The 17,470-nt window shown below is 43.0% G+C and overlaps 2 protein-coding genes across 5 annotated transcripts in view; both read left to right on the top strand.

Moving 5' to 3' along the window:
- The window catches only part of LOC114662220 (tripartite motif-containing protein 16-like), a 70,649-nt gene extending 59,411 nt beyond the window's left edge, over nucleotides 1-11,238 (top strand). Inside the window, exon 7 of one of the 4 annotated variants that reach the window (XR_007936505.1) lies at nucleotides 11,168-11,238. Coding sequence is in view for 2 of the 4 variants with exons in the window: in XM_051935158.1 (XP_051791118.1) it covers nucleotides 7,873-8,281 (409 nt within the window). In the remaining 2 variants the exon portion in view is untranslated. Of the gene's footprint in view, nucleotides 1-7,872; nucleotides 8,699-11,167 lie in introns of those variants that run through there. The other 3 variants (XR_007936504.1, XM_051935159.1, XM_051935158.1) reach the window with 3 other exon arrangements.
- Nucleotides 1-17,470, top strand: part of LOC114661672 (tripartite motif-containing protein 16-like) — a 44,240-nt gene that overhangs the window by 14,070 nt on the left and 12,700 nt on the right. The gene's annotated exons all lie outside the window — the stretch shown is intronic.

Here is a 17,470-nt window from a genome sequence, read left to right on the forward strand (position 1 = left end):
TAACTCCTAACCCCATAGTGACAATCACCTCAACTTCGGGCATGTAGGGGATTAAAGGGTACACACCCAGAGAGGTATATGCCCCCAATTTACCAAAGTTAAAAGTAGTTCATCAGACAGATACTGTCAAACGGATGATTGATGACCTTAAGCCCCGCCGCAAAGGAAACAGTCAAAGGGATGATTGATGGCCTTAAGCCCCACCCCAAAATATGAAAATATGATTTATTAAAATATGAAAATATAAAAAATGAAAAATATGCAAATATAATTTATGAAAATATGAACTATACCCCGCCCCTTGGTTTGGACCACCGTCATAATTGATCATCTCTAAACCCCGCCTTTTAGGGAGGGGCTTTTGTAAACCAACCCCATATCACGCTCCATGCCCAAATCCCACACCCACGAGGTACGCCTTTGTCTCTCTAACCTCCTATAGGGTTAGGGGAGAGGCGTGTCGCTCCCCACCCCTGCTCACCCCTGACTGCGGGAGGAGACAAAAGAGTTCTTGTATAAAACTCTAGTCACTTTGTGAAAAAGCCACGACACGCAAAAGCAGACAGAATGGACGGTCTTGTGAATGCTCCTAAGAAAATGAAAACAAGCAGGGTTGCCAGAAGGATGGCGTTATGGGACCCTCGCTTCAGCTCGGCTTGGTACGATTCTAATTGTACTTTGTGCCAGGTAGAAGTAAAAAGAAATGCTCTGGGGCATCTCATGGTGGCGGTATCCAAGAAGGAGCCTATCCTTCCCGAATATAAAGAGGACGGTCACAAAGAGGGGGAGGAGTATCAAGAACATGAGATAAAGGAACGAGTGAGTGAAATACATTTTTCTATAAAAGACTGGACTTTTTTTAAATCTCTTATTCCAAATATTGATGAGGCTATTTATCAAGGAAAACTGTCTGACCAAATGAAAAGAATTAAAAGAAAACTGGAGCCATTGTTTTTGGAGAAGGAGGAGTTTTGCCTGCTGAATAATTCATGCTCGGAGGAGGAGGAACAAAATTGGGAAACACCCGCCCCTAAGTAAGTGGAGATAAATACAGAGGTCATTTTTCATAGACTACATTAAACTAAAACACTCTCGAGATGTCTTCAACCAACTATCCTACCGAAGCTGCTCTTAGCTGGGCCGGTCGTCTCCCTGTTCTCTTGGCCTCTGAGGTGGCAGAAGTCCTCAACACTTTGATGCACTCTGAAGAACCAACAACTTCTGCTGACTACCTGTTTTGGATGACTAACCCTCAACCCAACGCTGCCTACTCTACTCCAGACCAACTGATGATGACAGCCACTAACCTACAACTCCACTACTCTGTTCCAGACCAGATGCTGACCTCCAACGTTGTGTTTTGGCCGGGTTACAACCAGACCCTCTCCGGTTATGCTCCTGATCAGGCTTATTGGTCTACGGGACAGACGGCGGCCGCCGATTACCTGTTTTGACCCAACGATATCGTCCCCAACTCCGGGTACTCTTCTCCTAACAACTCCCCTACAGACCAGCCGTCTTGTCCAGACCTTCTGATGCCTTCAACTGACCAGATCTATTGGCCTGAGCCTCAGTTACCCGCCCCTGATGACATGTATTGGTCAGACAGTCTCCTGGAGAACCGTACAGTACCTGACATTTTTGCCCCTGCTGATGCTATTCCGGGGAGCCTAACGGTGGCTAAGGAGATAGCCATTCAGGCCATGCGGCAAGAAGAGGCCGTGGACGAACTGGTAGATGCTCTGGCCGCTTGGAAAACATCACCCAAGGATACTGACTATGGGGGTATTGCACTTGATCAAACTGACGGGCCACTGGGTGAAACACTTCGAAAGACCCTGAAACTGATCAAGAGTTTGATTGCAGCTCTGCTGGACATAATAGTCGATCTGGACCTTAAAAGTACCTGTCAGGGGTGTTTGATAGGCCACCATAGCCAGACGCAGCATACTTGTCTGTTTGAGCCTGACTCTGTGTATAGGGTTGAACGCTTTGAAGAAGTTCTGTCTGTTTTCCGCAAACCATGGCTTGGGAGCCTGGTCATAAAGACTCTGAGATGCTTCAACATCTTTCCGCCTTTTCACAAGATTCACGCATTTGTACAAAATGTTGTCGACGACCTAAAAAATGAACATTCTATTAACGAGGCTATTGTACAAGCCTTTCATAACATGGACAATGACTCTTACACAAAAATACATGAAATAGCCGATGCTTTCTCTAAACGCCATTTTTCTGTACCTGACATGACCAATGCACCTTTGGGGTTTTACGGGGAATACGACATAGAAAAAACAGATGAAGTGTCTGAACTGAATGTGCCTGCTTTTTAATCATGCTGTTTTTAATTTTAATATTGTTTTGGAAAAAATACCAATAAAGCACCATTTGATTTTTAAACTGTTGACATTTTTCTTTCACCGTCGATGATGGAAGATTACAGGAAAAAAGTTTATTATAACCCTGCAAATCCTGGCAGCTTTGGGGGAAAAGACTCTTTGAACAGAGCTCTTGAGGTTTCAGGTCAGAAAAGTAATGACCATCAAGTGTTGGATTGGTTATCCGGTCAATATGCTTATACAATTCACAAACCAAAGGCATTTTAGGAGAAATAAGGTTTATGTATCTAATATAGACTCGCAATGGCAGATGGACTTAGCGGACATGACAAATGTGTCCGAACATAACCGTGGTTATAAATATTTGTTAACCTGTACTTTCTAAATACACGTGGGTACGGCCCCTGAAGAACAAAACGGGTAAGGAAGTGACAAGAGCCTTCCAAGACATTCGGAACGCAGGTAGAACTCCAAAGAAGCTCCAGACCGATAAGGGCAAAGAGTTTTTCAACCGAGATTTTCAAAAGTTGTTAAAGCATTTTGGAATAAAACATTTCACCACAGGAAACAAATTAAAGGCCTCAGAGGTGGAGAGATTTAACCGCACACTAAAATCTAAAATGTGGAAATATTTCAGCACGTATAATACGAAAACCTACATCGATAAATTGTTGGATCTAGTATACTCTTACATCAAAAGTTATCAAAAGGTTAGCACTCTTTTGCTGAAAAAGAGACATTTGTTGCTGCAATACCAAATACATTTTTTGAGTGTATTCCATGTTTATGCTCTAGAAGCTAATAAACTGGATATGAAGGGCACGGCGACACTTAAAAGAGCCCCCAAAATGCCTCCTTTCTGGTTCAGAATAGCTTTCTTCTTTTTTTTAAGGTTAGTTTTCGGTCACTTATTTTTCTGACGGATGTTTATTGCTTCTTGAGTTGCTTAAACTGTTTGGGTGAAAGAGGTATATTACCTTTTAAAGTATTACAGGCCATTTCGGACAAAGCATTAATTAAAATCGTCAGAAGAGGCGTTTATAACAATTTTACGGCGACGACAAGAGCAACGGAGTAAGGCCTTGAGAGGCTGTAGGTTTCTGCTTATTCTGGCTGACATGCTAACAGAATATGTAACTTTGACTCAGAGCAGCTTCTTTTATCTTTTCACGGTGTACACGACCGGCCAATCAGGTGGAAACAGATCTGTTCTTAAACGCAGTTCATCAGGGGTCTGTGCCTTCAGATCCACTAAGAGATAGCCGTACGGTAATTTTGCAGCATCTTCGTAAGCTTCCAAAAAGAACTTAACACGCCTCGGATACATTTGGCGGGCCAAGATAGTAATCTGCAATTTGTCCCTGGGGTTTTTAAAAAGAGTAATATAACTGGCATTAAGATTAATCCTTTGGCTTTTCTTTCCTTGAAAGAATACATTTTGAACCAAGTAAATGATAGACAGATTCTGATGATGAAGTATATTTTGTGAAAGCTTTTTCTATTTCCTGGCATTTGCTAGCCAATTCCATCAGATCATCTATAATGACCAAAGTTATTTTCTCAGGACCGAGAAAAAAAATTACAAGCAATATTTTTGAGTAGATTTAATATACTGCACTATTGAGTAAACTTAATTTATTAATTTACTTAAAATAAATGAGTTTGAGTAAATATAAGTAGTGGTAAAAATGATTTATTTTACTCCGATTTTCATTTGAATTACAGTACTTGAAAAAAATAAGTAATGCAATGCTGGACAGTAATGACTGTATAACAAATACATGCTAAAATCCCATATATCTTTATTTATTTGAACATACACAGATAGTCACAACAACAGAGTTATATTTTCAAAGGAAAATTAAATCAAATGTCTGAGGATAATTTTTACTGAATTACTGACATTCAAATGTCAATGAAAATTTTCTTTTCCTTTTTTTAAACTTTCTTCAAAAAGTATATCTCAATCAAATAATGTCCCAGGAATGAGTGGTAAAGGAAACGTAAAGAGTGAAAGAGTGAAATCCTGAGGCAGATGGCGCTCTTCAAACACGTCCTGCATTTACGCCAACATATCCGCTTAAATGAATGGCCGACTTTTCCACTACTTTTCAGTATGCGATAGCGAAAATCCTGAAATAAAAATAGGACGTAGGAAATCAAACATCGCTAAATAAATCACAATATTAAATATTAACCATAAAATACATTACTTACGTAGAACACTAATTAAATAAGAGGTCAAATAATAACGTGACAGTTAGGCAAACATCTTTTTATGTTGTTTACAGGTTGTAGTTTAGGACAAACGCCATAGCGTTCTCAATCTTATCTCAAAGTGTCTTTTTCTTTTTCTGTGTAAAATAAAAGTTTTAAATGATAAAAGAAAAAAAAATATGAATATACGTAACTGGGCATCACGGTGGCGCAGTGGGTAGTGCTGCTGCCTCGCAGTTGGGTGACCTGGGGACCTGGGTTCGCTTCCTGGGTCCTCCCTGCGTGGAGTTTGCATGTTCTCCCCGTGTTCCTCCCACAGTCCAAGGACATGCAGGTTAGGTGGATTGGCGATTCTAAATTGGCCCTAGTGTGTGTGTGTGTGTTTGTGTGTGTCATGCGGTGGGTTGGCACCCTGCCTGGGATTGGTTCCCTGCCTTGTGCCCTGTGTTGGCTGGGGTTGGCTCCAGCAGACCCCCGTGACCCTGTGTTCGGATTCAGCGGGTTGGAAAATGGATGGATGAACATACGTAACTATCTGAGAAATGTGTTTGCTTTTTAAAGCAAACCAACGAGGTAGGTTGTTAGAAAGACACTACCTTGTCCGCCATGTTTCCCACATTAAGGGAAAGGTTTCGCGAAAACAACAACTGCTTATGTCTGTAACTACGAAATGAAATACTAGTTATTCTTTATGGAATTAATAAGCTTTATACTTACACATTCGTAGTAAAATAGCTGTTATTATGGGTAAGCGTTACAGCTGAATGCGTTGTTGTAAAGACCAAGAAATCGATGTGAGAGGAAGTGCCGCGTCATTACATTTAACTTAACTTAAATGTGTTCAATTCACAGTATAGTTTTTTTACTTAGAATAAGTTATAAAAAATGTTTACATTTTAGGAAAAATAATAAGTTAACATTAAATCTTAATTTTATTGAATTAGAATTAAATAAAGAGTAAACCCCATTTTTATTAATTAAAGTAATGATTATTTTGCGTATAGTTAGCTATTTTTTATTATTATTTTTCACACATGCAAGATTTTTTACAGTGTGAGCATTTGCAGAACCAACAGTATTTGTTAAGCCATGACCCGTTTGAGCATTCACATTTTCGTTCAAAGACCGCTGAAACCTTTCTAACAAGTTATTTAATGTCTGCATTTCATCGGGGATTTCTGCGAGGCAGTCAAGGTGGTCAAAGTCAATGGGAGTGGTAACAGGTGAAGGAACTGGTATGCTAGCTATTATATTATTCATTTGTATCATGTTTTGATTTTGCCAATTAATATATTCCAATTCATTAAAATATCAGGGTGGTGGAGTAGGCATTTCTGGGGGGCCGAATAGAGTAACTATGTTCGTTCACCATGTCATGCAATAACCCAGCATTTTGAGAACCACTCCCAGCGTCCAAGTCCTCACTTGCACGCCTTTTCCTGCTTTTACCATCGCCACTCCTATTGCCTGACATTATTTGGGGAACAAGTTTTCTAAAATAGCGTACAATAAAATAACCTTTTCACATAAATATGGAGAAAGGGATTAAGAGTTTTGAAAATCCAACAGCACTCGTTCGATTTCAGCCTTCAGCTCAGCAGCCTTAGCCCCGGGATCAATTCTTTCGGATTCGCCGACTATTTGGGTGAGAAGGCCGGGTGAACCCGCAAGTATCTGAGTCAGTAATCCTGGCGAGGGTGGTTCTGAAAAAAAAAAACAAAACAAACAAGACAAAGTTTTCTTTAATAAATAAACATCTACGGCACACTCGCACAATTAGTTCAACTTACCAGGCTGCGTCAAAGAGATGTTCAAGAATAGCCTGTCCAAGGGCCTTTGCGCCGCTTGTAGAGGCTGACTGGAACCTTCGGAAGAATAACGTCTTTGGGAGCGTCGAGTTTTCTGTTCAAAATGATATACTTAACCCCCAACGCCTTATTTTTTTCCACACACCCGAACCCTCAGTTGAAAGTAGTACTTACGGGTTTCTGGGGACTCTTTGTCTGAGGCAGGATTTTTAGTCTCAAAAAGACAATCTGTGTTAGCTATTAATTATACCAATTACGTGCTCGACAGATGTAAAGAAGAATACATGTCGGCCTCCGATTCTTCTACAATTAAAATATAAAGGACTAAGTTTGTACGTATTTAAAGACATTTCCATTAAAAAGTAATCAGCCTAAATGAGTTTATAAAGTAATACGTTTGTGCATTTCCATTAAAAGTAATCGGTCTGAACGTACTTTTAAAGTAATAATTTGTACATTACCATTAAAAAGTAGTGTTTGTACATCCTTAAACACATTTCCATTAAAAGTATTAAATCGGCGCGCTCTTATAAACAACATTTCGATTTAAAAGTACTGCCGAAAGAAGAACTGACTCACTTTTTGAGCAACCTTCTGAAATAAGAAAAATACCTCATTTATAAACTCTGAGCGTTATAACTAGGTACAGTTTTTTCATTTAAAAAACAGAAACCCTCCCTCCTGTCCACGATTGTTTCCTGCCTTGTGCCCTGTGTTGGCTGGGATTGGCTCCAGCAGACCCCCGTGACCCTGTGTTCGGATTCAGCGGGTTGGAAAATGGATGGATGGATGGATATTTTCATATTGTTGGGGCGGGGCATAAAGTCATCAATCATATTTTGGTGGCGTGGCTTAAGGTCTTCAATCATCCGTTTGACAGTATCTGTCTGATGAACTACTGTTAAATAATCCTAACCCCACAGCAGCAATGTACTGATACACAAATCCAGAAGGCGAAGTCAAAAACAAAGAAGAATGTTAAGAATCCAGAAAATTCACAAAAACAGAGAATAATCAGTCAATTGTGTCGAAAATCACACAAACACACCAGTTCAGCACATTCAATGAACTGCAAAGGACTGTGCTCATTCGTCAGCCTTTACAGAACAGTCACAGTTATGTGCTGGTGGTCCCATCTCGCTGGAGAACCATCACAATAGACCAAGAACATAGCAGAAGATACTTTGACATACAAAAACTAAATAGTTAGTATTTAAACAGACATAAATGAGTTTTCTGAACACCAGCCCGGGGGTTAAGCCCTGACTCAAACGTAGCACATGGCAGTCATGTGACACTCAGAGATTCATGGAAGTCACAAAGTGTTTGGTGCTCTGCTCCTCTGTGTGTCACCATGACAGCTGATTTGTTTTCTTGTCTCTCCTTTCAGACTTCTGTCCGCTCACCTTGGACCCCAACACAGCAAACGCGTGGCTTCACCTGTCTGAGAGGAACAAGAAAGTGATATTTTGGGAGACGGTGTCCCCGTGTCCTGACCATCCCGACAGGTTCGACTGGTGGTTCCAAGTTCTGAGTCAAGAGGCTCTGAGTAGGACTCGCTGTTACTGGGAGGTCGAGTGGAGTGGAGAAGGGGCAGCGATGGGAGTCACTTATAAAGGAATCAGAAGGCAAGGAGATGGCCATGAGTGCCGCCTTGGCTTCAATGACCAGTCCTGGATTTTGTCCTGCTCTCATTTCAGTTGCTCTCTGTGGCACAGTGAGACAAAGACAGAAATTAGCGTCCCCCCCAGTCAAAGAATAGGCCTGCATCTGGACTACAGCGCTGGCTCTCTGTCCTTTTATAGCATCTCAGACACAATGACCCTCATCCACAGGTTCAATGCCACCTTCACTGAGCCCCTCTATGCTGGGTTTTGGGTTGGACAGAACTCCAGTGTGACAATCTGCCCTCTGTGACCATCTGACCTGTGACTGGTGTCATCGGCAGGTCACTTCTGGTCTTCTTTCACATGTTGGAGTTCATTTTTTATTTCATTCTTAAATATCAAAGAAGCCCCCTGCCAATGGATATTCTGCCATTGATGCTCTCTGAGTCGTCATTCTGTGTGGTCATCAGAATTAAAACAATGAGAGCAGATGACCTTCCACTGAGAGGACATTAAGCGTCCCCTTTCAAGGTCCCGAAACTCTTCTTAGTTGAGCTTCTTTCATGTCAGTGTGGCTCAGTGGTTAGCATGGTGGCCTCACAGCTCTCTTAAACTAAAGTTCAAATCCCAGCCTGGTTGATATCGGTGGAATTTCTGTGCTTTCTCAATCCTTAATGCTTTTATCCCAAGCCCCTTGTGGTAATGCGCGACTCCCAAAGTTAAGTTGAAGAAGATATTTAAAGAGTTACCGGCCAAGAGGAGTCGTGAGTGGACCTAAAGGCGAGGTAGGAGTGAGCGCTGCTGAGCTATTTGGAGGAGCAGTTGGGATTTTGGTGGCTTTGTAAATATGCTTTTGTATATAGAGTTATACAGGTGCTGGTCATAAAATTAGAATATCACGACAAAGTTGATTTATTTCAGTAATTCCATTCAAAAAGTGAAACTTGTATATTAGATTCATTCATTCCACACAGACTGATGTATTTCAAATGTTTATTTCTTTTAATGCTGATGATCATAACTGACAACTAATGAAAGTCCCAAATTCAGTATCTCTGAAAATTAGAATATCAATTAAGACCAATGCAAAAAAAGGATTTTTAGAAATGTTGGCCAACTGAAAGGTATGAACATGAACAGTATGAGCATGTACAGCACTCAATATTTAGTTGGGGCTCCTTTGGCCTGGATTACTGCAGCAATGCGGCGTGGCATGGAGTCGATCAGTCTGTGGCACTGCTCAGGTGTTATGAGAGCCCATGTTGCTCTGATAGTGGCCTTCAGCTCTTCTGAATTGTTGGGTCTGGCGTGTTGCATCTTCCTCTTCACAATACCCCATAGATTTTCTATGGGGTTAAGGTCAGGCAAGTTTGCTGGCCAATCAAGAACAGGGATACCATGGTCCTTAAACCAGGTACTGGTAGCTTTGGCACTGTGTGCAGGTGCCAGGTCCTGTTGGAAAATGAAATCTGCATCTCCATAAAGTTCGTCAGCAGCAGGAAGCATGAAGTGCTCTAAAACTTCCTGGTAGACGGCTGCGTTGACCTTGGACCTCAGAAAACACAATGGACCAACACCAGCAGATGACATGGCACCCCAAACCATCACTGACTGTGGAAACTTTACACTGGACCTCACGCAACGTGGATTCTGTGCCTCTCCTCTCTTCCTCCAGACTCTGGGACCTTGATTTCCAAAGGAAATGCAAAATTTACTTTCATCAGAGAACATAACTTTGGACCACTCAGCAGCAGTCCAGTCCTTTTTGTCTTTAGCCCAGGCGAGACGCTTCTGACGCTGTCTCTTGTTCAAGAGTGGCTTGACACAAGGAATGCGACAGCTGAAACCCATGTCTTGCATACGTCTGTGTGTGGTGGTTCTTGAAGCACTGACTCCAGCTGCAGTCCACTCTTTGTGAATCTCCCCCACATTTTTGAATGGTTTTGTTTCACAATCTTTTGTCCTTCCCTTCGCCTCTCTATTAATGTGCTTGGACACAGAGCTCTGTGAACAGCCAGCCTCTTTAGCAATGACCTTTTGTGTCCTGCCCTCCTTGTGCGAGGTGTCAATGGTCGTCTTTTGGACAACTGTCAAGTCAGCAGTCTTCCCCATGATTGTGTAGCCTACAGAACTCGACTGAGAGACCATTTAAAGGCTTTTCAGTTAATTAGCTGATTAGAGTGTGGCACCAGGTGTCTTCAATATTGAACCTTTTCACAATATTCGAATTTTCCGAGATACTGAATTTGGGACTTTCATTAGTTGTCAGTTATAATCATCAACATTAAAAGAAATAAACATTTGAAATACATCAGTCTGTGTGTAATGAATGAATCTAATATACAAGTTTCACTTTGTGAATGGAATTACTAAAATAAATCAACTTTGTCATGATATTCTAATTTTATGACCAGCACCTGTATGTCTCCTAGTGATCATTTTTGGTGGAGGTACATATACTTATTAGGTTCTGAGATAGTTTTTCATTTTGGGTTTGGCACCATTGTTTTGGTATCTACACACACACTTGTTTTTGTTCTTGTGCATTTTTTTCTTTCCTGCTGGAAGAGCTTCTTGAGCCAGAGATAAACGAACACAATCTTCATTACTGGAGTGTGTGCGTAGTTTTTGTAGGAGTGCGCTGTTTTTTGTAAATGCACCATATTTTTCCTTTTTTTTTTTGTTTTGTTTTCATTTATTTCTGAAGAAGTGTCCAAGCTGAAGGATTGTGTCTCAAAGCCCACCTGACACTACCGCATCTTTGGTTGTACAGCACTCTTGTAAATAAACTTGCACCATTCACTCTTCCATTTTTGTCTGTGTCTCATCTCTCCACTGATCCTGCTCGCTTCATAAACTACCAGATGTCCAAAGTGTAGGCTGGGGCCGCTTCTCACTACACGGGATGTCACACCCTTTTACCTAAATCTTACATTTGACGAGTGTGCTGGGTTGGACTGACACCCTACCCAATGCTGGGTTCTTCCCTTCTGATTAAGATTGACTTCAACTTCATGTGATCCTATGTCTGGTTCATATGGACTCCTTGAATGAAGAGTTTGGTGGGCAGATAGATGACTGCCTTTCTTTTTATCTGCCCACTGGTTCTTTCCCCTTCTTCTCCACCAGACTCAGCTAACATGATAATGACGTTGACCACCATGACATTAGTGGCTCCTTAAACTGGCCTCACCAGGTGGACGTCTCCAGCAGACCCCATGACGTCAACGCAGATACAGAGAGATGCCAGCATGAGTCTGATGGAGTCAAACAAAAAAGTTTATAGAAATATGGAATAAAAATTAAGGGTTGGGCCAACAAGTCGAAAACTAAGTGTTTATAATAAATAGCAAATAGAGCCGAGGTGAGGAACTGACACAACACACACAAAAGAGTAGACCTAAATCAGACCTTCACTGTAACAAAGGAGATGTGAATTTTAAATAGAAGAAGAAGAAGAAGAAGAAGAAGAAGAAGAAGAAGAAGAAGAAGAGAATTAAACAAAGTGTCACAGTGGGAAAAGAAGGAAGTCGGGTTAGCTGGCAATGAACAGAATGACCACAAGAGGGCGCAAATGCACCGCGCAATGACCTTCAGGTAGCGTCGCCTTAAAAAGACGAAGGGGCAGCCGGGAGGACAAAAAAAAAAGTGAAGTAACATGGAACAGCGAGAGACAATTGGCAGTGACGAAGGGGTTTGGAAAGCAAATGAATTTGAATGTAGAATTTTTTAAGCTATGGGATGCATGGTGGAGACCTGGGTTTGCTTCCTGGGTCCTCCCTGCGTGAAGTTTGCATGTTCTCCCCGTGTCTGCGTGGGTTTCCTCCGGGCACTCCGGTTTCCTCCCACAGTCCAAAGACATGCAAGTTAGGTGGACTGGTGGTTCTAAATTGGCCCTAGTGTGTGCTTGGTGTGTGGGTGTGTTTGTGTGTATCCTGCGGTGGGTTGGCACCCTGCCCGTGATTGGTTCCTGCCTTGTGTCCTGTGTTGGCTGGGATTGGCTCCAGCAGACCCCCGTGACCCTTCGGATTCAGCGGGTTGGAAAATGGATGGATTTTTTAAGCTTCAGATGCACACTGGGGGAGCACAAAGCTGGTGCACTTGATGTGTATATTGCAGCCATCAGGGTTAGGGTTAGAGGCTATCATGGAGGTAAGGCAAGGCGCTATAAACTGGAACTCTTACACTGCTTTTTGTGCATAGCAAAGAGAAGGGAATAAGGAAGACGAAGAGATGATGAAACACTTTGGAACTACTTAATTATGAGGAGAAAAATTAGGGTTGACTTGGAAGGAAGATTTCAAAGCCAAAGCCAAAAGCCATCCTCCATGATGTCAATGTGAGGGATTGTCCTAAATGTTCTCCATGTAGAGTCCAGAGCTCTCTCAGTGGATGGAGCCTTTGTTCCTTTTTCTTGATCGCGAAGATCCAACCAGTATTCTTTCCCCTCTTTTGTTATTTGTTTTCCTTGAGCGTCGTGTTCTTCTAGAAATGTTTGTGGTGACCATTTCTTTTATTGTCATGTCACTTAACACGGATATACAAAGTGAGTGAAAAACCGTAAATACAAATTCACCAATCTGAGCAAAAAGAAACTCGCTGCAGAAATAAACACCTGGAATTCAAACTCTTTACAACGCACAACACCAACAAGATGGGGTGCAATGGAACATGCAGGTGATGGAGCAGCAGCCCAGACGTGGGCGTTACGGGACAGCGCGGGGTGTTGATAAGGACTATGATGGATGAAGCTGTTCTGAAGAATGCTGGTCCGAGACCTGATACTGCGGCATCGTCTGTGTGAAGGTAATGGTGACAGCAGGTCGTCAATAGGAAGTATGGAATGACTGATCCTTCTCTAGCGTTCCTTACATACTACCGACCACATACAAGGTGCGACCCAAAACATTTTAGATGAGGTGTTTTAAAGAGTGCTGTGCGTTCCATCAAGCAGCTGACCCCATAATTACTGGGCTTCAAAGGTTTTTGTTCAGAGGTCTGTGAGTACCAACTTGTTTTGCAAGTGAAGATTTTTTTGTCTCGTCATCGTCATCACGAAGGAGCTGAGAGTGACGATTAAATTTCGTGTTAAAGCCGGTAAAAGTGCTGTGGAAATGATCGAACTGATTAATAAGGCTTATGGGAGTGCTGCCATGGGTTGTGCTAATGTGTATCAGTGGTATCCTCGCTTTCGAGATGGTAGGAATGGCTGTGAAGGACGATACCAGAAGTGGTCGTCCTTAGGCTGCCACAACAGACGAGAACGTGTACCCTGCTGATAGATGACCGTCGTGCCACTCTGTATGATTGCTGATCATTGCTCGATTAGCACGGCTCATGGCAGCGCTCCCATAAGCCTTAGTAATCAGTTCGATCGTTTCCACAGCACTTTTACCGGCTTTAACACAAAATGTAATTGTCACTCTCTGCTCCTCCATGACACGGATGACAAGGCAAAAAAAAATCTTCACTTGCAAAATGAAACCCGCTGAAGTCTGGTCACGTAGTTACGGGGTCGGCCACTGGATGGAGCGCACTGTACTCTTTTAAAACAACTCGTCTAAAAAGCTTTGGGTCGCATCTTGTATGTCCTGTAGGTCAGGGACATCACCTGCTGGGCTGTCGTCCCCTCTGCAGGGTCTTGTGGTTGAGGACAGTGCAGTTCCCATACCAATCAGTGATGCACCCAGTTAGGTGCAGGAGGAAAAAGACCTGAGGGTCCGAGGGCTCGTGTCGAACCTCCTCAGCCACCAAAAACCCATTGCTGAGCCTCCATCACTGCCTTTCAACTTGGACAGACCATGTGAGATCTTCGAAGCACACCAAGGACTCTCTGCACTGACGTCCCACGGTTTGTGAGAGAGGAGTGTGAGTGACGGGTGTGACACACAGACACAACTTTAGGAGGCCATTTTCTAAGCTTGCTTGATCGTGAGCAGGATCGTGGGGGGCTGGAGCCTATCCCAACAAATAGGGGGCACAAGGACAGCACCTGGACAGGGCACCGGTCCATCACAGGGTGAATACACACACACACACGCGCACTTACACAGTCACTGACACACCACACACCACACACACACACACCAGGACTAATTGAGGGTCACCAATCCACAATCTCTGGACTGTGGGAGAGAACACGGTGAGAAGAGAACACACAAACCCCACACAGGGAGGTCCGGGGACACGAACCCGGGTTTCCACATCTCTTAGCATGTTATACTTACAGATGGTCTAACATGAAGCTTCCCCGTTCTTTAGATAGGTTTTGGGTAGCAGAATTGTGATTTGTGCAACATACTCTTTGACGTTGAGATGATGAGGGTAAGACGACGTTTTACAGTCAATTCAAACTTTCATCCATCGTCGACATGCGGCTCTCAGCTCAGAATTGGAGCAGCAAACCCTACAGGAGACCACTCAGGTTACAGAAGAACTATTTCACATTTTGTCTTGTCTGGCAGGGTCTCATTTATCTCCGTAATCTTGAAACCATGGAGAGTTTAGGGGAAAATGAAACCTCAGATTGTATAAATAAGAATCAAATTATTAGCCAGGCGTGAAGAATCATAAAGGTTTCACCTGTGCTTGATTTAGGGCTGGGAAATGATGGTCGGAAGAAGGAGAAATTAATGAAAAAGGAACGTAAGATTCTTTCAAGAACTAAAACGAAACTGTCATCAAGTGCAGACGTCAACGCACAAGGTGTGCCCGAACTCGGTCGAGGGTGTGGAGTTTTTCCAACTTTCACTCCGTCAGAGTTAACTCCCGTCTGTCTCTCTTCTATAAAAGCCACAGCAGAAGAAGCAGCTCGGCTCCGCTGTCAGCAGATCCCAACTCCTGCTGAGTGTTTCAGGAGATCTTAAGGGATGAGCCACTTGTGGAGGCAAACACTAACTGCCTGAACTGTGTCATTGGCCCAGAGATAAACACGGACATCGAAAGACATGGAGCCCGTGAGCTCAACTTCTGAGGTTTACGCCGGACCTGACGATGTGCCCTGTGACGTGTGTGCTGAGACCAAACTGAGAGCCCAGAAGACCTGCCTGACCTGCATGGCCTCCTACTGCGAGACTCACCTCCAGCCTCACAGGGACTCTGCAGCTCTGAGGAGGCACAAACTGGAGGAGCCAATTAGAACCTTTGAAGAGAAACTCTGCAGAAAACACCAGAAGGTTCTGGAAATCTTCTGCAGGACCGATGGCACCTGCGTCTGCTATTTGTGCGTGGCGACGGAACATAAGAATCATGACACGGTGATACCCAGTGAGGAGAGAGCAAGGAGACAGGTGAGGAGCAGGGAAAGGGAAGGGTTAACGGGGAAGATGTAAGAAAAGAATGGGAGGAACGTAAAACGGCATTAAAATGAATCAGCCGTAAAAGATCACACTGAGAGAAGCAAGGATCTGTGGATGTCTAACGTCCTACAGGACGGTCCTTAGATGTGTCAGCAGGTTCTTCTGTTTACTGGTTGGGGCTTTTAATGTAACACTTGATAGAAAGAACAAGAAACTCCGCTAAGCCTGCCATGAGTCTCATCATACTCTAGGGTGAGGACAACGTGAGGTCAGCAAATTCACAAAACCAACGGCTGGCTCCTTCTAAAGGTCCCACTACTCCTCAAGTCCAAGCGTAATCATCAGGGAATCCCCATTACCCAGTGACTTCATACTCGTGTTTGATAGGCTGGCACTGGTACAAGGGTGCAGCTCATGGGTGTGAGTGGTGACCGAGGACAATCCTGTCGAGCTGAAATAATCGGCAGAGTCTGGAAGACCCGGGGCAGACAACCAAACGGTAAACCGCAGACATCACAATGTTAAAATGTTTTTGTCTTAGCTACATTTTATTAAGTTTTACTTTTGAGGAACACAGAGGGATTTGGGACATTTTGTTCATGTCCATGTAATAAAAATTATAAAGGGAGGAGGATGAGGGTCACCATAAGACCCATCCCTGACAAAACACACACAATGTCCTGGACCTTCTCCTGCTCAGAATACAGTGTGCTGTCCTTAATGTCCAAATTCATGGATTTTCTTAAAACCCTTTGTGCTTTTGTCTAGGGACAAGTTACTTTATATTTGTTATGTCCTTGACTTGGGCGGCACGGTGGCGCAGTGGTAGCGCTGCTGCCTCGCAGTTAGGAGACCTGGGTTCTCTTCCCGGGTCCAACCTGCGTGGAGTTTGCATGTTCTCCCCGTGTCTGCGTGGGTTTCCTCCCACAGTCCAAAGACATGCAGGCTAGGTGGATTGGCGATTCTAAATTGGACCCAGTGCGTGCTTGGTGTGTGGGTGTGTGTGTGTGTGTCCTGCGGTGGGTTGGCACCCAGCCCGGGATTGGTTCCCTGCCTTGCGCCCTGTGTTGGCTGGGATTGGCTCCAGCAGACCCCCGTGACCCTGTGTTCGGATTCAGCAGGTTGGATAATGGATGGATGTCCTTGACTTTGAGTTCTGATATGTGTATTGGGCTTTGGCAAGTTGTTTGTTTTGTCTCTCTGGTGTTCTGAACCCTGCTGCATGTTCTGGTTTGTGATCTCCTGCATCTCCTGGTCCTGGTGGCACCTTACTTCACTTTGCTTATTCGCCCCTGCCTACTGCCCCTGCCCAACAGCTGGGGCATTTACATGAGTGCGAATAGATAGATAGATAGATAGATAGATAGATAGATAGATAGATAGATAGATAGATAGATAGATAGATAGATCTGAAAGGCACTATATAATGGATAGATAGATAGATAGATAGATAGATAGATAGATAGATAGATAGATAGATAGATAGATAGATAGATAGATAGATAGATAGATAGATAGATAGTGAAAGGCACTATGTGATAGATCTATCTATCTATCTATCTATCTATCTATCTATCTATCTATCTATCTATCTATCTATCTATCTATCTATCTATCTATCTATCTATCTATCTATCTATCTATCTATCTATCTATCTATCTATCTATCTATCTAGTGCCTTTCACTCTATCTATCTATCTATCTATCTATCTATCTATCTATCTATCTATCTATCTATCTATCTATCTATCTATCTATCTAATCCTGCCTACTACACCAAATACTACATTAATGATATCATTAATTGGATAAGAAAAACTATTCCTATTAATCCTGCCTACTATACCAGATTCTATCTATCTATCTATCTATCTATCTATCTATCTATCTATCTATCTATCTATCTATCTATCTATCTATCTCCTTCCTGTTTCGCTGTCGCTGTGCATGCTGGGTAGTTGTTTCGAGTGTGTGTGAGTGGAACTGGTGGTGGACGCTGTGAGGTGAATGTGGTGTTTCTTTTTTCTTCTGATATTCTATTTTCTTATTTCTATCTTTCTTTGGTGTAAACAGCTAAAACTTGTTTTGTACTGAGTGGCTTAGGCCACGGCAGCCACAATGGCTGTGAATCTTGAGCGTCTAAGCCGCCGCCATGGGGTTAAACTTATATTGGAGGAGTTTGTCCCTTTGGAGGCGGGGG

This window comes from Erpetoichthys calabaricus, chromosome 12 (assembly GCF_900747795.2).
Source record: "Erpetoichthys calabaricus chromosome 12, fErpCal1.3, whole genome shotgun sequence".
In the NCBI taxonomy this organism is placed as follows: domain Eukaryota; kingdom Metazoa; phylum Chordata; class Cladistia; order Polypteriformes; family Polypteridae; genus Erpetoichthys; species Erpetoichthys calabaricus.